The sequence below is a fragment of the Sminthopsis crassicaudata genome, chromosome 2 (assembly GCF_048593235.1).
Source record: "Sminthopsis crassicaudata isolate SCR6 chromosome 2, ASM4859323v1, whole genome shotgun sequence".
Lineage (NCBI taxonomy): Eukaryota > Metazoa > Chordata > Mammalia > Dasyuromorphia > Dasyuridae > Sminthopsis > Sminthopsis crassicaudata.
Window position 1 is genome coordinate 103,635,213 of NC_133618.1, and position 21,922 is coordinate 103,657,134.

The 21,922-nt window shown below is 35.4% G+C and overlaps 2 protein-coding genes across 7 annotated transcripts in view; one reads left to right on the forward strand and one right to left on the reverse strand.

The window, feature by feature from the left end:
* The window catches only part of EML6 (EMAP like 6), a 284,438-nt gene extending 276,564 nt beyond the window's left edge, over positions 1 to 7,874 (forward strand). For all 3 annotated transcript variants that reach the window (XM_074286942.1, XM_074286941.1, XM_074286943.1), the window contains 4 exons: positions 2,558 to 2,661; positions 3,808 to 3,961; positions 4,752 to 4,852; positions 6,266 to 7,874. In XM_074286942.1, coding sequence (XP_074143043.1) covers positions 2,558 to 2,661; positions 3,808 to 3,961; positions 4,752 to 4,852; positions 6,266 to 6,290 — 384 coding nt within the window. In that variant the 3' untranslated portion in view covers positions 6,291 to 7,874. The remainder of the gene's footprint in view (positions 1 to 2,557; positions 2,662 to 3,807; positions 3,962 to 4,751; positions 4,853 to 6,265) is intronic.
* Positions 7,875 to 8,937: 1,063 nt separating this feature from the next.
* RTN4 (reticulon 4) overlaps positions 8,938 to 21,922 on the reverse strand; it is a 58,912-nt gene continuing 45,927 nt past the window's right edge. For all 4 annotated transcript variants that reach the window (XM_074286944.1, XM_074286946.1, XM_074286945.1 and 1 more), the window contains 5 exons: positions 19,174 to 19,312; positions 11,496 to 11,565; positions 10,407 to 10,453; positions 10,168 to 10,226; positions 8,938 to 9,925 (listed from right to left, as the gene is read on the reverse strand). In XM_074286944.1, coding sequence (XP_074143045.1) covers positions 9,883 to 9,925; positions 10,168 to 10,226; positions 10,407 to 10,453; positions 11,496 to 11,565; positions 19,174 to 19,312 — 358 coding nt within the window. In that variant the 3' untranslated portion in view covers positions 8,938 to 9,882. The remainder of the gene's footprint in view (positions 9,926 to 10,167; positions 10,227 to 10,406; positions 10,454 to 11,495; positions 11,566 to 19,173; positions 19,313 to 21,922) is intronic.

Sequence of the window (21,922 nt, forward strand, 5' to 3'; positions counted from 1 at the left end):
TCTAAGTGGTAAATAGGAGGAGGGAACACATTTTAGGCATGGGGCATATACAGCTTGTACAAAGGCTGTCAGAGGTAATCCAGAGGTTCTCTGGGCAAGGATCGAAGCACGTTTTGGGGGTGGGGGAAGGAAAGCATATTTCCTTCTCAGGAGTTTGTTGAAGAGTCCTTGAAGGTAGGAATGTGGGGCCAGGAAAAGAGGGATGGAATGGGAAAATGGGGAGGAATTAAAGTCACAGTGAAGGAGAGCTTTGAAGGTATTTAATTTAATTTAAGACATAAAGAAAGACAGGAAAGATAAAAATGAATTTGCAAGTTTGAGATTAGAGAGACAGTCTCGTTTAGGGAGATAAAGTAGGAGAGATTGGATCCTAGAATTTCAAGCTGGAAAGAACCTTGAATATCATCTGGTCCATGGCCTTCATTTTATAATTGAACAAAGACCCAGACAAGTTAAGTGATTGCCCAGTTTATGCAGAGTGCGACATCTGACTCCAAATTTCAGAGTTTTTTTCCTCTATTTCAGGCTGCCTGTCATGTGGAGTGGTATAAAATGTAAAGAATTTTGAGCATCTTACAGAATATGTACCTTATTTCAGTGGAAGTCACTGAAGATTTTATAGTATAATATAATAGGATTAATTATAAGGAATCTCATTTAATAAGGGACTTTAGAAGTCATCAAATCCAACCTATACTGAAAAAAAAAATCACCTACAGAACCAATTCTCCAGCCTTTACTGGAAGACTATGATCATTTTTACTGGTCCATTTTGAATATCTCTATTTTTTTAAACAAATTGTTTTTTTTTTAGATTTTAGATTGGGTCTCCCTATATGTCATCCAGTGTACACTGGAAATGCAATGTACACTCATGGGCCCCATTCTACCACTGATCAGCACCAAAACCTGGATCTTCTCCATTTCTTGACCTGGATCCATGTACCCAGCTACCATATTGGTGCCAGTCCTAGCACAGACCCCTAATTGCCTTAGCACAGTAAAGCTCAGAACTCCTGAGCTGAAGTGATCCACCAGCCTCAAGCTGTACAGGAACTACAATCATGTACCACCATGCCCAGGGATATTACATATTAGCAGTGTTCCTACAGACACTGAATGAAAAGCTGGAAAAAGGAGATCTTGGATCTTCTTCAGGGATATCATAGGAATCCCCCCAATGATCTGAATTGGCAATGTCCATTGCACAAGGGGGAAAAAAAATGGTATCTTTTTGATTTGTCCACAATGGGAAAAGTTCAGATTTTCTCATAAGAGGCAAAGAATCTGAAAATCAAATTTTCTCCTGGAAAAAATATCTTCTGAATAATTCAAATCGCATATTCTCAATGAGAAAACTCATCTCTTTTGCTGGAGACATGGCATTTGTTTTCATCATTGTCCTGAGCAGGGTCTTCAACACAGTAGGTGCTCAATATATATTTACTGGAAACACTAGAGTTGAGGGCTATTAATCTCTTTAGAGTCATGGATCCTTTCACGGTTTGGTAAAACCCATGGACTTCTCAGAATAATGTTTTTAAATGTATAAAACCAAATACATAGGATTTCAGAGTAAAGTAATTACAGAGTGGAATAGTTATCAAAATATTTTAAAAACAAGCTCATATTTCCCAAGGTTTGTGCCCTAACTTTAGCTAAGTGGCATAGTGGATAGAGTGCTAGGACTGAAGTCAGGAAGCCCTGCATTCAAATCCTGCCTTAGATACTTTCTAGCTATGCAACTTTGGGTAAATTACTTAACCTTTCTGTCTGCCTCAATTTTCTCAGTTATAAAATGAGGATAATAGCATCCAGGGTTATTGTGAGGATCAAGTGAGATGTTTGTAAAAAGCTTTGCAAATTTAAAAACTATATATTTTCACTTTTTTTAATTGTTTGCTTGGGTTTTTTTTTTTAATTTTGTTTTTTACTTTCTTGTGTTTTTTTCCATTTTGATCTGATTTTGTGGGGGGTAGCATGATGAATATGGAAATATGTTTAGAAGAAATACACGTTTAATCTATATCAAATTCCTTGTCTGAGGGGAAGAGGGAAAGAGAAAAATTTGGGACATAAGGTTTTGAAAAGATGAATATTGAAAACTATATGCATTTATTTGGAAAAATAAAATACCATAAAATATAATAAAATATATTTTAATAAAAATAAAAATTAATTTTATTAAATTTAATTTTAAAATAAAATAAAAACATAAAAATAAAATGCTATATAAACACACATATATAAAAGTTAGTTTTATTATTAGAATTATATTCGTACACACAAGAAGTGGGTAGGAAAGTGAAAGTGGGTGATAGCTTTTATCACCCTTGAGAGGCCAGATGTAGTTTCTATACCCAGATATAGACACTTAGCTCTCTGAATTAGCTGCACAGATCTTAGCTCCAAATTAGCCTGAGATGACAAGATGAGCTCTTGGGATGGCCCCAATTATTGCTAAGGATGGGTGGGTATTTTGAGGAAAATGCACTATGAGGCAATATCCTCTCAGGCAAGAAAAAATTGGTCACCATGAGTTGCCATTCATTTGCAGGTTTCAACAGGCTCTTACAAGCGTCAGGTCCATGAAGTCCCACTGGGAAAGCAGGTGACTGATGCCTCAGTTATTGAGAATATCACCTGGGCCACCTGGACAAGGTAATTCAAAGCAAATCCTCTAAGGAAAAACATCAAAATGTATTCTTGCTTCAGATCTTGATGGCTTGTCTCTAAAGCACAGATGCAACTCAGAAATGTGTACTTATTTATAGGAGATTCTGAGACTGAGTAGTTTAGGATCAGTTAGGATCCTTAACTCTGAACATACCCAGAATTTTTAAATGAGAATTCACTCTTCAAAAATCCACTTTTATAGGAAATCGCCTATTCCCTTTACTGACTTCAGGGGAAATAACTCCCCTCCAACTTAAGCTGAACTCCTGCTAATAAATCCAAGGACCTGGAACCCACCTAAAGTCTCTGCTACCCAATTGATGGTGGACCTGGGAGAGAATCAAGGGACTAGAATTACCATGTTGGCTCAAATATAGACTCAAAAATAGAACTTTTTTCTTAACATGGATATAAAATCTGGGTATACTCTATAATAAATTTCACTTTCGGTATTTTTCTACATTTTTCCTTTTAAGATCTAATTTTAGGGGTCCAGCCTATATGGGGACGCACTAGATAAAGTGCTGGGTCTGGATCAGGAAGACATCTTCCTGAGTTCAAATCTGACCTACTAGCTGTGTGACCCTGGGCAAACCCTATTTGCCTCAAGTTTCATCATGTATGAAATGAACTGGAGGAGGAAATGGCAAGCCATTCTATTGTTTCTGCCAAGAAAATCCTTAATAGGGTGAGAGTCACATATAACTGAAAAAACAATAAGCATCCACATATAGGTGATAGGGGATTGGAGGCAGGGTGCTAGCTTTAGAACATTAGTGTATTATAGCAGATGGGGAAACCATTTAGAAGAATAATCAAAAGGGAGTGTATTATGCAGAGATCAAGGATGTTACTTAATGAAGAAGAGATAAGAGGAAAGTATTGTTTTCTATAGTGCTATATTAGCAAAAACAAAGAAGGAAAAGAAAAACTGGCCAGAACTAAAATTTCACAGAACTCTGAGAAATTTAAAGACTAGAGTTATAAAGCATGCATGAGGTAAAAAGGTTCTGTGATAAAAAGATGCTCCCCTCTTCCTCTGACTTTGCTATCCCTAAGGGATTTAGGAAATTCACTCCCATGTCTTCCCAATCCCTATTCCCATTTCATGATATTTTCTGATTGGAATAGCATTCTAGGAGATGAAGTCATTGGGATCTGGCCTCGAAATGCAGATAAGGCTGATGTCAACTGTGCCTGTGTGACCCACGCTGGCCTGAATGTTGCCACTGGAGATGATTTTGGGCTGGTGAAACTCTTTGATTTTCCATGTACAGAAAAATTTGTGAGTCTTCATTGGAATGTAGCTGCCTGTGCTGGGTAATATTTTCCCCAAATTCCTTGGTGCCCATAGGCCTATTAACTAGTTGGCCAATCCTGTGCTTTTAGCATTTAGTACCTTTGGTGTCCAAGCCACAGTAAGGAGTGGGAAATGTTCAGGGGCAGAGGTGGAGTAGAAGGGTGGAGAATGAGAGATCAATCAGGAGTCTAATTAATTAATTAATTATAAGCCAGAGCTTAAGGGTAATAGCACACTGAATTCACACCCTTTAGCATTCTGGTCCATCCCCCTATAGCCATGAGATGAGACAATAACTAAACTTAGCTGTTTTGTAAGATCCTGGAGGCCACAAAAATAGCTTTTGCTCAATTGTACTTTGGAAGCTATTTATATCCCCAGAATCATAGAAAGTAGACTTTCTAGGATAAAGGATGGAAATTTTATTTGAATAAGGAGGTCAACTAAGTAAATATATATATATGAGAGGAGGGGAAGAGAGGGAGAGAGCTAAGAGAGAGAGGAAACTTTCTAGAATAAAGGATGGAAATTTTACTTGAATAGAGGTCAGCTAAGTAAATATATATAAACGGGGTATAAAGTAGAAAAGGGAGCAGAAGGGCCTAGAGTATGGAAGGAAGTCAGAGAAGAGCAAGTGGTAACATAGGTTGTTCAGAATATTGGCATAAAGTGGGGGAGATGCTATTAGGTGGCTTTGAGGAATTTATGACTGCTGGGAGGGAGGGATATTGCAATATTCTTACCCAATTTTCTGGGTGTTAACTTTCATCTACAGGCCAAACACAAGCGTTACTTTGGTCACTCAGCCCACGTGACCAACATCCGGTTCTCTCATGACGACAAGTATGTGATCAGCACTGGAGGAGATGATTGCAGGTAATCTACAGTGCAGACTCCATGGCTATGTTCTTCTGATTCCCCAGGCCTGATGGCCTCCTGAGTCTCACCAGGTCTGACCTCACACAGTGAGCCTTAAGTAAAACTGTAGATGATTTTTGAGTTCCTATGGAGAATGGCAGCATCAAAGTTCAAGGTCCCAATCCAACTCTAAGATTTTGGACAGGTTCAAAGTATCCTTCGAATACTGGGTATCCAAGGGCCATGTGACTGGTTAACAATGATTACATAACCAAAAACAGCCCCACCCCTTCAAGTTGCTGTATATAAACAAAAGGGTAGATAGCTCTCAGTCTGGATGTCTAAACATTTCCATTGTTCATTTAGTTCATAAAGATAATTAGCAAAATTATAGTATTTCAATTCATTTTAAATGCATCCTTTTGATGTATTTAACATCAAGACAGTAGGTTCCCTATGCACTCCCAGAGAACCTATATTTTAGAAAAGAAAATTTTCATTCTAGTTCCAGAAACTCGGCATGCTCTTGGACCTCTTTTCCTAATTTCTCAGAGAAACTTTCTGTGTGGTGGGGGACCCTTGAAGTTCATCCAATGAATGCCCATGTTATTAAGGACTAGCTTAATCCACTTCACTTGTACTTGTTTGAAAGATACCTACTCTGAGGATGCACCTTACTGCTTTATGTTGTAACCAGTATATGTTGTGTAACCAGCTTTCAAGGACTGATGAGGGAGGAGGGGCTGTTAGGACATCTGAGGTTTTGGGGGGGTTTTTTGTTTTTGTTTTTGTTTTTTGCAATGTCTCCTCTCCCCAAACTAGTTGAAAGCTGCAATATTAGCAGGTCAAATCACGACTTCAGGGTCATAGATCTTTCGCCACTGCTCAAGCACTTAGCTTCCCTCTAAATGACTGGAATACTAGCAACCAACCATCCCACATGTCATGGATTGTGACTACTTAGAAGTCATGCTAGCAAAATAATTTCTGGCTAAGTAATGAGATTGAAGTAATTTCCCCTAACAAGGGAAAAACAAAGTGGCTTCTGTTAGACCCACAGTGGGTTATAACCCTTGAGGGAATGAAATAACTACCTTGGTATTCAAACTCTCGGGAAGCACAATGGAAAGCCCTGTTCTCATACTCAAGTAGTGTGTAAAAACAAAAACAAAAAACTTTCATAGATTTCCAAAAGAAAAAGAAAGAAAAGACAACACAAATCAACTATATATATGCATGTGACTGCCCAACAAACTCTCAGACAGTTGAAAAATTCCAGTATACAAAATCTGGCCTCAGACACTTAACACTTCCTAGCTGTATGACCCTAGGCAAGTCACTTAACTCCAATTGCCTCAGCAAAAAAAAAAAAAAAAAAATTAAGAAAGAAAAATTGCCAATATAAATTTACTGTTGTCTTTTTTATTTTAGTATATTTGTGTGGAGATGTTTGTAAAAGAACAAAAAAACACAAAACCTGGAGAAATATATCACATTATTGCTGCACTTCAGAGGATGTGGCCAGATGCCTCCTTACCTTTTCAGGTGCTTGGAAACGATTGATGTTAAGAGGATGTAGTCAAATGGTGGTGTTCTAAGGAAGCACTCTAACAACCTGAAATTTGCAAAACTGTTAAGTTACATGGAGAAGGAAAGCCAAACTGAAGATTTGATGGCCCCTATTCCTAAAGACTAAAATTATCATCACACACACAGAGAGAAAATCTCGTCTGATAATGTAGCCCACTTGACAAAATTTTAAGCCTCAGTTGCCCTGAAATTATATAGCTTTACTTTGCATTGTAACGTCTTAAAAGTATATGTTTTATATCCTGTTTTCACACATTTTAGGACATGTTCACCTTTTCAAAATCATTATCTTGAATAAGATTAATTCTAAGTTATATGCACTGGGATAAAAGAAATGCTAAAAGTACACTGTTTTCCACAAAGCTAAACACTTTCAAAAACCAAATGAGCCATGTACAAGAAAAAAAGTTGAAAATGTTAATTTTTTTAATATTTTATTTGCAGAATTTTATATCCATAAAGTGCCTTTGAAAGTTTTTAGTCATGTGGGCTACTTTCACCTCCCACAAATACCTGCTTTCTACATATGGTGCTATAACTTTAAAACTGAGGGCTAATCAAACACCTTTAGCAAATATGTAGTTTCTCATTCATGTCCTTTTATTTTTCACAAAATTTGTAATGGGCTGACATATGTCATCTGCTCCAGAAATAATGAATACGGGTGAGCTAAAGTTACTATAGTGCAGTAGGGGTGGAGTGGAGAGTGAATGACTGAGATTTTCATTAAGCTTTGTTCACTAGGCAGGTCAGACCCCAAATCACCTTTTTCAAAAATTCAAGGAAAAAAAGCCTGCTTCCAGGACACCAAAAGAACTCCAAAACTCACTTGTTCTATGTCCTAGTCTATTCTTTGATGATAAATAGCTGTGTCAATTAAAATCTTTGCTGCCTCACTTCCCTGATAGGAGTTATGGCTGACCTGGATCTCAACCTTTCTCACATCCCATTCCTTCCCTTCTCACTTCCCACCTCTCAAAAACTGGCAGGCAGCCTTCAGCTAGCTGTTGGCTTTTTTGTCCATTGCCTTGCTTCAGGAAGGGGTCAGAACAAAAATCCCTGTGTGACAAATTTATAAACCCCTGGGGAATGTGATAACTTAAGTCTCGGTAAATTTAAAAAAAAAAAAAAAAAAAAGGATTTCCCAAACTGTACCATGTAAGATTATATCATGATTACTAGTAAAATAAACCATGGTCAGTAATGGACTACAGGACCTAACCCAGTGCCTTGCATAAAGAAGGCACTTAATACAAATGACTATACCATAGGGTAGTGAATAAAGAAAGAGAAAAGGAAAACTTAAGTACCCTGTACTGACTTGACTGGCAGTAAGGATATTATGCACTAGCTATTCCTTATACATTTACCGAACTGAACTACGGAAATTTAAGAGTTGTTATTGGTTATTTTACCATGTTAAAAAAAAAAAAAAAAAAAAAAAGAAAAACGATCTGTCTTCAATTAAGGAATAAAAATTCCAACATCACAAGTGCTTCAGCATTCTCAACAAAATACATCATTCATTAAGCTATTTTTCTATGCCAAATTTATTAATGCCTTATATGTTAATAAACAATTAGTTTTGTCAGATCCACGAGTCCCTATGCAGTCTTCACTAGAGTTTAATTTTTTCCCCCTGTATTTATAATGTAACCATATTGACTGGTGATGCTGGGTGATCACCACTTTTGCCTATGTTGTACTACTGTTGGCCTTTCATATTGATTGTACCTTAATAGAAATAAACGTGAAAATACAATGAACTGATCAATGGTGATATGTGAAAACTATTTAAGAGCAATAGTGTCTGTGTGTCAGGAAAACACAATATATAATTTGTAAGCATTTATATGGTATGATTTTATGTATAAACCCTGCACTGTATCCTAATGTAAATTAAAATATTGGCGCATGAATTTATTTTTCAATTGTTTAAAGTGTTTGAAAAACACAATTTGAAAACATTTTTGTTGTGTCAAATAAATTTGATTACATACACATGTTTAAGTTGATTTTTATTGTCAACACCCTGACAGATTCATGTTTAATAGGTGAATGGCATATAGTGCAAAAACTGGAGGTAAAGCTCTTTCCCCATATTCTTATTTGACCCTTATAAACCCAGGAAGTAAGGGTGTAGGGCATTATCCTCTCATTTCACAGGACAGACATCAGGCTGAGGAACAAAGTGACCACTCACTCAAACTCCTTGCTTGTATCAGAGGCGAGAATTACACTCAAATCCATCCTGAATCTATCTTCTGTATTCAGTCTATTCTACCATGTCGTCTGGCCTTTGTGGAATATCTAAAAGCATAATGGACATTGATTTTCTAGGAGCTGGATTATGAGATTTACTGAAAGCTAAGAAGTGAACATTTCCATTCAATTTGTGGAAGCGATGTTAGAATTCCCAAGTTTTTAGACAACTGGATATCAAAAATAAAAACAAACAAAAACAACTTTTGAATAATTTGCTAGTTTCACAAAAAACCAAAACACCAAAAATATTTAAGTCTCTAAGCTTTATTGATACTTGGTTGGTTTTACATTTCACAATGCATTCCACAGACTTAGTTCAGATACAGCTTAAACCTCAATTGAATAAATCTTAATTTGTAATTTCTTGCATAACAATGTTTGATATTTCCAAACAACATTTTTTTTCAGCATTAGTTTCAGTCCATAGATCCAAAGTGTGTGATGAAATTAACTACAGTAGGTCTGAGCAAGGAAGTGCATGTTGTGGATGGGACTTTCTATGGAAATGGGATTGAATTTTATGTTGAAAATGGATGGTAGTGTTCTAGAAATATAATTTCTTTTTCTAGCTTATGTGATTTAGAGCTACTCATAGAACCATCAACTTTGAAATATCAAGCACTGTGGGGCAGCTGAAAGGTCTAAGCTTTGTGAAACACTATATATATTTATATATATTGGCAATTAATGAAACAGTAAAATCACAATACAGCTAGACTCATACCAAGAATGCAAGTTTTCTCTTTCTTGCTTTAGTGGTATGATCTCTTCTAAACATTTTATTTTAGAAAATCTGCATCATTCTACACAGACCATACACAGGGCACAAACTGTGAAAGGGTTCTCCCGACAGTTCCACCTGCTATACAACTTCCTGAAACACAGCAAGACTACCTTCAATGAAGCACAATGTACAGCTTTCTCAGATCATTATGTGAGAACCAGTGCCTCACAAAGGAAAAACAAAGATGATTACGGCTGAAGTCCAGACATAGCAGCTTACGATACTCAAGATGATGAAACACAAAGCAGTCAAAACAGGTTTTTTTCCTCAAACACTGCGTTGCTAAAAAATAAAGATCTGTGAGACTGCTCTGCAATGTCAAGGCTCCATTCTTCCCCGACCCTCCCCATGGAATCCAAATGAAAATTTCCCCCAAATGATGAATTCTTAGAGGTGTTTACTGCTGATTTTACTGAGCTTTGCATTTCAATCCAGGGATTTTTGCTTGGATTCTACAAGTGAAAGAAAGGGAAAAAATAAATTAGTAAAATTCTAAAGATAAGGATTTTATAGACAATTTAAATAATTGAAAAATATCGTTTTAGCTATATTGGCAACAAATAATTTGGAATAAGCTATCACTAAAAGCCATGCATTATTCCTTGTACTCAATATGGCTATTTTTGCTACTATCTCAAATAGATAGATAGATAGATACATACATACATACATACATACAGGACTGGATACTTACTTAGCCATGGCATCTTTAACATTCTTATTCACAAGTCCTAGATAATGATCAATCTGGGTCTGTAAACAACACAAAATGGTTGATAGCTATAATTAGCAGTGTTAAAGAATTTGAAGGTAAGTGAATGTCCAATTCTAGATGCTTAAGAAATCATTTCATTAAGGTTATTTCTACAACTCATCATCATAAACTCCCTAATATATAAGATTATTCTATAAAGCCTTCCACATTAAACTCACCTGATGCCTTTCATAAATAACTGGAACACTGAAGAGTGAAATCAGAGCTGTAATAAAAAAAGAAATAGAATTTTAAACCCATATCATGAACACAGTGACAGCTGAATTACAAATATAACAATGAAAACTGCAGTCCCAGAAACTGAAGGAGTCATTAAGAGAGGACACACAACAAGAAATAAAGCGAGCCCGAGACAGTCTTGGGAAAACCTTCCCTAAAAGTCAAGGGTGATGAATGTGCCAGAGACCAGAAGTCATGCATAACCAGGCAAGCTGAGTAACTCAATTGAGATAGCATCCAGAAGAGGGGAGTCAAGAGCTTCAAAAGCTTGAGAGAATAAAGATGAGAATTAAGAAAAGCCCTTTGTTATGTGACAGATAACTACTAACTTTGGAAACAATAGTAATAATAACAGCAAGCATCATAAAGCATTTATAAGTTGCAAAGTACTTTGCAAAAAGAGCAGCTTCAGCTGAATGATAAAATTGGGGGTCAAACTGCATAGGGTTAAAATTGGAGGTAACAAAAATAGATTTTTTAAAAGAATTTGACAGAAAGTCTGGGCTAGGGAGATATAGTATGATATAGCATTAGGGAATGGGAGGATCAAGTTTGTTTTGTTTTAAAAGATGGGTGAGATCTAGGCTTTCCTGCTTGAGAAGCAGGAAAGGATAATTTCTCTAACTAAAGCAAATTTGGAGAAAACTTTTTTATCAGAGACTGGAATAAAAAGAAAAAAAAAAGAAAAAAAAAAAAAAAAGATGATAACAAAAGATTTTGAAACATAGCATAGAAAAGTAAACTCAGAGTGAATGGCCTCTATTTCTCCTGTGAAACCTGAAGCAAGGACCTCTGCTAAGAGGGAAATATTGTTCAGCCAAAGGATATTTGCTTTTTTTGGTGGGGTTTATTATAAGGGAAAAGAAAACATTTTTGGAATCTGTCAGGTAAAGGCACCCTTATGACCAAATTGGCCCACTATAGCTAACTATACCTTTATAAATGAATGTTTCCTACACCAGTATTTGCCTTTTCTCCAGTCTTTAATAATTGTGATTATTCTCCCCCCTGAAATTTTATAAACTTACCCAATATCAGTAGTGTTAGGCCATTGAACAAGGCACCAACATAAGTAAAGATCCACATCAATACTGCAAACTATAAATGAAAAACAAAAGGTATAAAAAAGCATGGAAAAATTCCCACATTTCATTCCTTCTTGAATTAAACTTTTCTAAAACAATTCTTCCTATGAACTAAACGGTAATCTCTTATTCTTTAACTCATTTAGAAATTATTTTTAACCAAGTTTGAGGACACAGCAAAATAAACATTTAGACAGTTTTATTCTAAATAATACCAATAAAAATGGCTACCTCAACTTCTCTTGGATTAGTAAGACTATTAAATGTACTACATATGTATCCCATTTGTGTTGGTAGACAAAATTGACACTTCACCCTCAATCTTTAATTCACTTATTGTTAATGTTGTTTTTACAAATAGCATTGTCATTACTAGCTACCTAAATTATTGTTACTATTTCCAATTGAATTCAATAAATATTTATCAAATGCTAAATATATCAAGCATTTTATTAAGTGATGAGGATACAAATAAGAGGGCAGTCTCTGCCGTCAAGGAACTTATAATCTTACAGTAAGGGAAGACAATACACGAAAATGGTACTGAAATCAAGACCAAGTATAGTCATATGATGGAAAATGAAGAGATATCTGGAAAGTTCTGAGCCTTCAGATCAGAAATCCTTCCAATCAGAAAAAAGAATGAACTGAGGGTATTGAGGTGCTATGTATTAAAAACTGAAGCAATAAGCATAGAGATAAAATTTCAACTTATCCTGATGATGGTATATTTGTGGAATTGAAATCAAGCATAGAAATATTTTTCCTATTTTCATCCTAAAATAATTTAACCAATTGTAATCAATAAGCATCTTTAAGCCTCACTTATGTCTCAAGACATTATGTTAGGGATAAAAATACAAAGAATAAAATTATCTTTACACTCTAGTCTTTCCTTATTCCAATTCAGTCTATCTATCTTAAATAAGATCAATTATTCCAATCCACATCTCTAATCAATCAATTCACAATTCTTTAGCATCTCCCAATTACTTCGAGCTTAAAATTGTGAATCCCTTAAGGCTCCCTCCCCATCCTGAAAAAAATCTCACTCAAACCTTTCCAAGCCTGCTAACCATCATCCCATTTCTCTTTTGCCCTTTGTATCTCCAAATTTCTCTAAAAGCAGCTTCAACAGGATCCCCCACTTTCTCTCTTACTCTCTACTTAGCAGCTGACAATTTAGCTTCATCATTCTACCAAAGCAGCTTCCTGCAAAGTTACTAACACTTTTTAGGTGCCACATCCAATGGCCTTTTCTCAGTCCTCGGTCTTTGATCTTTGATCTTGATTGCTCTCTCCCTTGACACTCTCTTTCTCCAGGCCTTCAGGAGAAGGCTATCTCCTGGTTCTTCTCCTACTTGACTGCTCCTTCTCTGTCACCCTTCCTGGATCTTCCTTGAGATCCTACCCTTCAACCCAGGTCTCAGAGTTCTGTCATGTTCCCCATTTCCCCCCACCCTATCTCACTTGGTGGTCTCACTGGCTCCCATAGATATGACTTCCAGCCCTATGCTGATGATTCTCAGATATGCCCAACCTGATCTATCACATGGATTCATGAACTGAATGTTCAGTACACAACTTGAACTCACCATTTTCAATACAGAATTGTATTGCTCCTCTAACCCTTCTCTTCTAATCTTTCCTGCTAACTATACAGAGCACCACCCCCCTCCCAGGCCTTTAGGCTGCCAAGAGCAGTCCTCCCAGTCTTCATCCCAGCCAATCTGTTGTCAAAGTTCATCCTTCGAGTAGATGCCCTCTTCTCTCCATTGATAACATCACCACTGTGCTGCAGGCCTCTCACTACTACATGCCTAGACTGTTGGAAGAGCCTGCCAAAAGGTCTGACCTTTTCGAGTTTTCTTGGCAAAGTTACTGGATTGGTTTACCATTTCCTTCCCAGCTCATTTTACAGATGAGGAAACTGAGGCAAACAGGATTAAATGGCTTGTCCAGGGTCATGTAACTAGCAAATATCCAAGGCTGGATTTGAACTCAGTATCTCCAGACTGTAGGCTCAGCACTCTTTACCCAATTTGTCATCAGTTATTCTTACCCCTTACTCCCTGACATGTACTCTTTGATCTAGTGGCAGAGTTTTCTGGCTGTTGTACAAAAAAGACATTCTATCTCTGGGTATTCTTTGGCTATCCTCCAAGGCTGGAATCCAGCTTCTTTTAAAGTCCCAACTAAAATCCTGGCTTTTATAGAGAGCCTTCCTCAACCCCTTTTAATTCCAATGCCCTTCCCTTTCCTTTTTTGAAAATTATCTCCTATTGAATCTGTACACAATAGCTTGCTCTGTATATGTTTGGATGCATGTTGTCTACACTCCATTAAAATGAGGTCTTGAGGGCAGAAACTGTCTGCCTCTTTTGTATCCTCAGGGCTTAGAACAGTGCCTGGTATAGAGTAATAAATATTTACTTATTGCTTCATATCTACTTTTACAACCCTATCTCACATCAATATTCCATCCCCACAAGTCCCATCTAGACCACATATCCTCAACTCTAGAGCAATGGTTCCCAACTCAAACAAGAATGAGTGCCTCTAAACAATCCCTATAAGACATGTTGACTTTGTTTAAAATGTAGTATTATTTACTGTTATTTATTTTGTTAAATATCTCCACTTAAAATTTATTTTTATTTCATTAAATTCCCAATTACATGTAAACAAATTTTAATATTCTTAAAAATTCTTAAAAAATTGTTTCAAATTCTCTCTCCCCCTCTCTTCTTCCCTCCACTAATTTACATTACTACATACCAAGCTTTTTAGTCTCTGGTGCCCCAAAATCCCTAGTGATTGAACAGTATTTAACAATCAAATACTTAATAAAATCCTGCCATGTGCCAGGCAGTGTTCTAGGCAATGGTGATGCAAAGAACCTTACACTCTACAGGAGAAGACAATGTACAATGTGTATGTACGTGTATATTGATACACATATACATGTATGCATTACAAAATAATGCTTAGAGGCTATGCATTGCACTAGTGTTTGTATCTGAAGTAAGTAAAAATCTTGATCTATACCATCATGCTTGCATAGCAAGGTAAGCTAGGTGAACCTAGTCAAGCTGGACCATAATTACAGAACCAAAGCTTTAGGGCTAAAAGGAACTTCACAGATCATTTATTACACTCTTGTTTTCAGAAAAGAAAACAGAAACCAAGAGAGATTTAAGCAACTGGTCCCAGGTCTCAAAGCAGTTTCACCATCAGGACTTCCTTATCTATTCCCATTCATCATCCTCTCTTTGCAAGGTATCACACCATAGCATGAGCAAAACTTAAATGAGATCCATCATCTCTTATCTTCCTTCATTTCCAATATTAATATTCCAATAACTCCTGCTATTTATAGAATGCTTTAAAGTCTGCAATATGCTTTCCATAAACTGCTAGTTTGGGGCACTTAGAAATGAACAGCAGCTTTCCTAGTAGGTGATGAATTCCTTGTTTCATAACAACCTGAAGGTTATACCTGGGTTATACCTTGAAAAATGTCTTTTCTCTTAATTACAGATGTTTGAGCTTGTACTTAATGATCATATGTGAGAGAAAACAGATGCTATGTAGAATATATATCTGCTTGTGTGCTAGAAAGAGTAGACTTTATAGGCCTATTCATTTTCTGAACACCTTCCTCTCCTCACTGCCCCCCCAAAAAAAAAAGAAAAAAAAAAAAAAACACTCTCAGTGCTTTCAAGATTGGATCAGCAGTCCTTTTTCTGTCCTTCATGTTGTATGTGGAAACCCTGGCTTTTCAGGAGGGGCTTTCAGAAGTCAGGTGGCATTTGAGCCTTTGAAGCTCAGCCTGAGAGTGACTGATTTACATGGGCCAGGTGTGAAATCTTTGGATTCCCTTCTTGTACTTTACAGTAAAAGATGGTCTCTATGTCTGAATTTCCTTAGTTATCAAAGTTAACTTAATTGCTATATTGAGATGTGTGTAGTGTGATTATTTATCAATAGTAGCTAAAGTGATCTTTTGTCCAGTGTTTAAGGATTAATTGTTTTTCCCAATGAACTTCTATTTGATGATAGACAAACACAGATTCATGGCACTGAAGTGCATAGTATATTTTTAGCTGTGTAGCTAAAGGGGGGAAGGGAGGAAGATGCTGACTGGAGCTATGAGCGAAAATCTTTTCACAGTAGTTCTACAACAAACAGATAAAATGGAAAAGCCTAAATGGGATATATTTGTACTTGCGAGAGAATAATAAATCAGTAAAATGCTGGATCCACTGAAGCATCAGCATTTGATTAAACATCAAGTGTATTCAGGAGAAAAAAGAAATATTTCACTACTTACTTTTAATCTTCCAAATGACCTCCTACAAACATTCTAATCAATGAAAAGTTAAATCAGAAATGTCTAACCATTATCAAAGAATCTTGGCAGCAGAGAACTGAAGAGATTTATCCCATTTAACATCACAATTCATGTAGAAATCCCTACTAGAGAAATGCTCACAAACATTACACTATATTTACAACCTAGCTGGATGCTATGGTAGAGCAAACTGGCAAGATGATATTGGGTCCAATTCTAATCTATGGAAAATTTTTATATTTCCAAAAAAAGTTTCATCTTATAAGCAAATACCATGCTAGAAAAGCCCATGTTTTAAAATTGTCTTTGGATAGTCATGATAATTTTGGGAAGGGAGAAATAAAAACAAAGTATGCACACAGTGTAATGAAGCAGTGCCAGTAATATTACTTTCACATAATCCCCTAATATTCTTTCTAGTTTGCTGTTTTAAATCTACTGTGACCTAAAAGGCAACACAAACTCAATTTCTACCAACCAAGATATTTTAGAAAGATATTTTTTAAAAATTTTTAAGAAAATAGAAATAATACATCCCCTTTTTACAGCACTATAACTGATAGTTTAAAGAAAACTGAAGTCTACTTTCACCTTTTTTGAGTGTCAAAATGTAACAGGAAACCAAAATAAATTTTTAGAAAAGATAAGTTTTCATTCTGAGATATTAGAAACTCGTTACCTATTACTTCATTTCCAAGATTTTTTTTCAATCTGGATAGGGACAAGTAGTTTTGATTATAAAGGAATAAGACTGTTAATTTTAGTCTATTTTTTTATTTTGTTGTTATTTACCATAGCCAAAATTTTGTTGTTATTTACCATAGCCATAATATTTTTTATGTAAATGTAAAATACTGGCCAAGTTCCATAGATCAGGAACAATTGCTATTCAGAATTTTTATATGGATCATCATCTACTTATAACAAGATGTCTGAAAATTCTCTGCAGTTTAGAAGGTTATTAAGCTTAAAAATACTATGTTTTAGTATAAAGTATACAATATTTCACTTAGCCCATGTCTAATGTTTTAATTGTTGTTTCCAAAAATACTGAAATCGTTACATTTCAAAGCAAAAAAATTTTTATTGATTTGCATAACCATTATTACACACTATGTGCAATGCACTGTACTTAGCCTTGGGAAAGTAAACTTTTAATAACTTAAAATAACTTTTTATGGAAGTTACTACCCAAACAAAAATCTACTGTTCTTCAAGTAATGCTTTCATATTTACTCACTTTTGAGGCTCTAAAAACTACAATACACTGTCTTTCAACTTCATAACTAGGACCAACCACTATCTTTACATCTAGTTACTAAAGAGGATAAATAAATCAGAAAAAAAGAGGGGTACAGGTTAAGAATCAACTAGGTGGTATCTTCACAAATCACAATTATCATTTTATGTATTTATTTATTAATATGTATTTATTTAGTAGATATTTATTTATTAAATGAATAAATATTTATTTATTAAGATAATAGAGCACTCTGTTCATGACAACTCTGTAAGAAAATAATTTTCAAATGTTTTACAGATGAGGGTTCTAGAAAAGTGACTTACCCAGAGTCAAAAGTAGAAATAGAACCCTGGTCTCCCTATCCTTACAGAAAGATCTAATTTTTCTTGCAATTAAGGCTTCAATTCTTTGAGGTGGAAGAGAAGAGAGGAAACGAAAAGGTGAACAGGTTCTTTATTCTGAACAAGAGGTAAAAAATCAGCCTGTTGGTAAGAGTGTAGGGGGAAAATGTCAGTCTCAAGATCTAGGTTCTAATCTTGGTGCCACAAATAATTTTACTAGCTGTATACCATGAGAAATGGCATTTGACTTCAGTTTCCACAGCTACAGAATAATATAACTGGATTAGATAAACATTTAAAAGATTTTTCTTGGTTCTAATATAGTTCTGATAGTTTATGATTAAAATGAAACAAAATGGATTTTATATACTACTTGCCTAGAAGCTGTTTTTCCTCAGTTTTAGAAATTCATTATGTTTAGGGCAAATAGGTAAACAAATCCTATTATTAAAATCATGGATTTTCAAGTTTCTGCATGATTAAGCTAAATGTATTATTATTATTATTATTATTATTATTTTTTTTTTTTTTTGCTGAGTTAGGTGACTTGCCCAGAATCACATAGCTAGGAAGTGTTAGGTCTCTGAGGCCAGATTTAAATTTAGATCCTCCTGATTTCAGGGCTGGTGCTTTATCCATTACACCACCTAACTAAATGCACCACTAAATGTAATTTTTATCTACTACATATGTAGTCACTCAGAGAAAACTCTACAGAGAAGACTATTTTTATTATCCTTCAACTAAGATATGGTATTCAAATCAATGGAGAAAAAAAATGACAAACTTCTCCAGTATCTTTGCCAAGAAAACCCCAAATGGGGTCACAAAGATTCAGACATAATTGAAAGAATTGAAAATACAAATCAAACCTCGTAATAAAAATCCCTGAATAATGAAAATATTAACAAGTCTTACTGAATGATCAATTTAAAAAACTATCCGATGATAAAATTCAGTTCTTTCAGTATTATGTCCAAATATTAATCAATGAAAGGACTGACGAATCCCAGGAGCATTCCATGAACACTTATAAAATTTCTAATGCTGCTGCTTAGAACCTTCTAATGTCTCCCTTTTTTGTCCCCACATTTGCCATCTTCACTCCAAAAAGAAGCCATTTTATATTTTCAGTTGCTTCATTAGTTTTTATTCTCTCCCCCCACCACACCCCCCAAAAAATAATTAGCAATTTGCAACAGACTAAAAATGAGCTCTGTACTTTGCTAAAAAGTTAGGACCATACTTGGAAGCCAGAAAAAAAAGAACTAAAGATCATTTCCATGACATGATAAAGAAAGGACTTTGTGGACTGAGTCATAATGAGTATAACAGGGTTAAGAAGCCAGAGATCTAGACTTGGAAACAAGAAGACTTAAGACCTGCCTATGAGCCATAAAGGAAGAGTCCCAGAACTGCTTGGTGTTCTAGGCAGCTCTCCAAGACTCTAGGTTGCAGAGAAGTTGCTGACCTGTATTACCAGAGGTAGTTTCCTTATCCAAGACTTTCTTCTACTAATGAAACCACTATTTTAGTGCCTTCCTTATCTTCTCATATAAGGTAAAGGTCAACTTTAACGGAGATACCATCTTAATCTTCTATGTTTGTAGCTTCTGTGACAAGAATTAGAACCAGCTAAAAACCAAGTCTTAAATAAGAAATGTGTACAGTCAACAAACCTACCTTCAAAGAATCAACTAGATCATCAACTAGGAAGAGGCGCCTAAGTTCTTTGATTGTGCAGTTGACATGACCAAGTGCAGATTTGCTGTACTTCTGAACCAGAGTCTCAGATATTGCAACTTCAGAATCCAGGTAGGCCCTGCCAAAGGAATGCACTAGCAGTTAGTGAGCAAACTTCAGCAAATTCAAAGTTTGAAAGATTTTATTCATTAATTTAGTGACAAACACATAACCAGGGGAAAACAACCTGTTAAACAACATTCTAATAATACTAAATAAACTTAATATTTCTTCTACATGAATCACTAGGAAAGATTTTTAATGATCCAATGTGCTAGATGAGCTTCATTCGTGTACTGAGTCATGAAAAAAATGAAATTTTTCTAACACATTTATTTCCAAGTTATTTCTTCTTAGACAAAACTTTAAAATAAATTATAAGTAGACCTGTCATTAAATTTCAATAAATTATTTTATAAATAATTCTACAAGTATAATATAATATACATTAAATATATAATTATACAATTCTACAAGTATAATATAATATACATTATATTAATCCTAATAAAACAGTTCAAATAGATGTTTTATGTCATAAGTCAAAGCTGTTAAATTTTGAAGAAATGACTATAAGAAATAGAGCTAATAAATCATTTCACTTTTCAATTTCAAAACAAAGTAGAACAAAATAAGGCACAAGCATTCTCTCACTTTACCACTTCAGAGTAATTCAATCAAATAGCTTGATTTAAATGACACAAACTTTTAGTTATACCTCTCGACATAATAACATCCCCTTCAGGGTTGACTTTCAGGGTACTGAATTTCCCCAAAGTGGAAAGACAAGGCAAAATTATGTTGCAGGCTAAAACTAGCTAATAAGTTCATTTGATCTACAATTAAATTAAGAGTCTCTGTCTGATCCAAGAATTAAATGCTTCTAAGGGTAAAAAGAAGCAAAAAAAAAAAAAATTATTTTCCTATTCACTGTTTAGAAAGACAAGGTTTATGCTAAAGAAGTGTAATATTAGTACAATATTAGAACTAGAGTATAAGTAACAATTTTACTCATTCTTCAATTCATATCTGTACTTTTTCTCCCTTTTAAAAAGATCTAATTTTAGGATTATGGATTATATAATGATCTACCATTATACTATAGGCCTGTACATTATAAACATTTTGTCTTTAATAAAAATTTGCAATCCTCAGGTTTTAATAATAAATAAACATAATATACATTTAGGACTTATGCAACCTTATTATGTAATTTAGAAAATCTGACAGCTTAATCATTAATCTTTTATTTATTCTTTTTTTTTTCTTTTTGCGGAGGCAGCTGGGCAATGACTTGCCCAGGGTCACACACCTAGGAAGTGTTAAGTGTCTGAGGCCAAATTTGAACTCAGGTCCTCCTGACTTCAGGGATGGTACTCTATTTGCGTCACCTATCTACCCCCAATCATTAATCTTTAAGAAGAAAGTCTTAATAGTCTGAAAAGATTTATAAAATTTTTCAATATCAACTTAACAGCATTCAAAGTACACAGTTTAATAAATTCATTACTAATATATGAATGAATATCCATTTATATTAAAAAAATAAAAGATGTCAAAAACATAACACATTTCAATACATGTTAAGAACCATGCCTAAGTGTGAAGGGCTAGGCAGATTTTCTGAAAGCCCCCCAGCTATGAATCATAACAATCCTGAAGGAATTACAAATCAGTCTTTACAGACACATATGTTGCTTGAGGCTTGGGAATGAAATAATTTGGAAAGAAGAGGGAAGAGGAGAGAGAAAAGAGGTCAGAGAATCCAACTGCCTCTCAGTCTCCTTGTATCATTATTATCCTCTCACGTGAAGGGATCCATTCTGCTGGTCTGAGTTGGATCCCCAGCAGCCATTGGTAGGTGGCTCCCATAACATTCATCAGCCACTAGCAGGTGGCTCCTGTAACAAATGGCACCCAAACAGGGACACAAGAAACAAAGAAGCAGCAACGCTCAAGAGCTGTTTGTGAGTAGGATCCTCCCAAGAAAATTCCTTCAGTAACCCAAAAAGAAGGAAAGGGAGAAGAGACCTGCTAAGACTTTTTCAGTCGGGGTAATTAAATGGGCCAACACATCACAGGAGACTGATGAGAGACTTATGAAAAATGCCTGTTCTGACTACAGTCCTCTTCTGTTTGTCAGAAAATCTGCCTCCATGACATCTCACAAGATTTAACACCTGCTATAGTATCTCACTCTATAACCATCCAGAGGTGATAGTGCTATTTGCATTCCTCAGCAGGCAGACTCAGATAACAGCTGTTTCAAATATTGGACAAACTTACTGACCACGCTTTGGGGGAAAATTAATCATATTCCCATTAAAAAAAAAGGAATTGTTAAGGACCACACCTAAGTGTTAAGAGGCAGTATGGTTCTCCAAAAGCCCCCACATCTGTGAATCATAATACCCCTGAAGGAATTGCAAATCAGCCTTTATTGACACAGATGTAGCTTGTGCATTGGGAATAAAACAAATTTAAGAGGAGAGGTCAGAGAATGCAACTGCCTCTCTGTCTCCTTGTATCATTATCATCCTCTCACATGAAGGGATCTATTCTACTTGTCTGAGTTGGATCCCCAGCAGTCCCTGGTAGGTGGCTCCCATAACATCCAGCAGCCACTAGCAGGGTGCTCCTGTAACAAATAAATATTCTACAAGAATTCTTAGATAAGAAAAAATGGTTA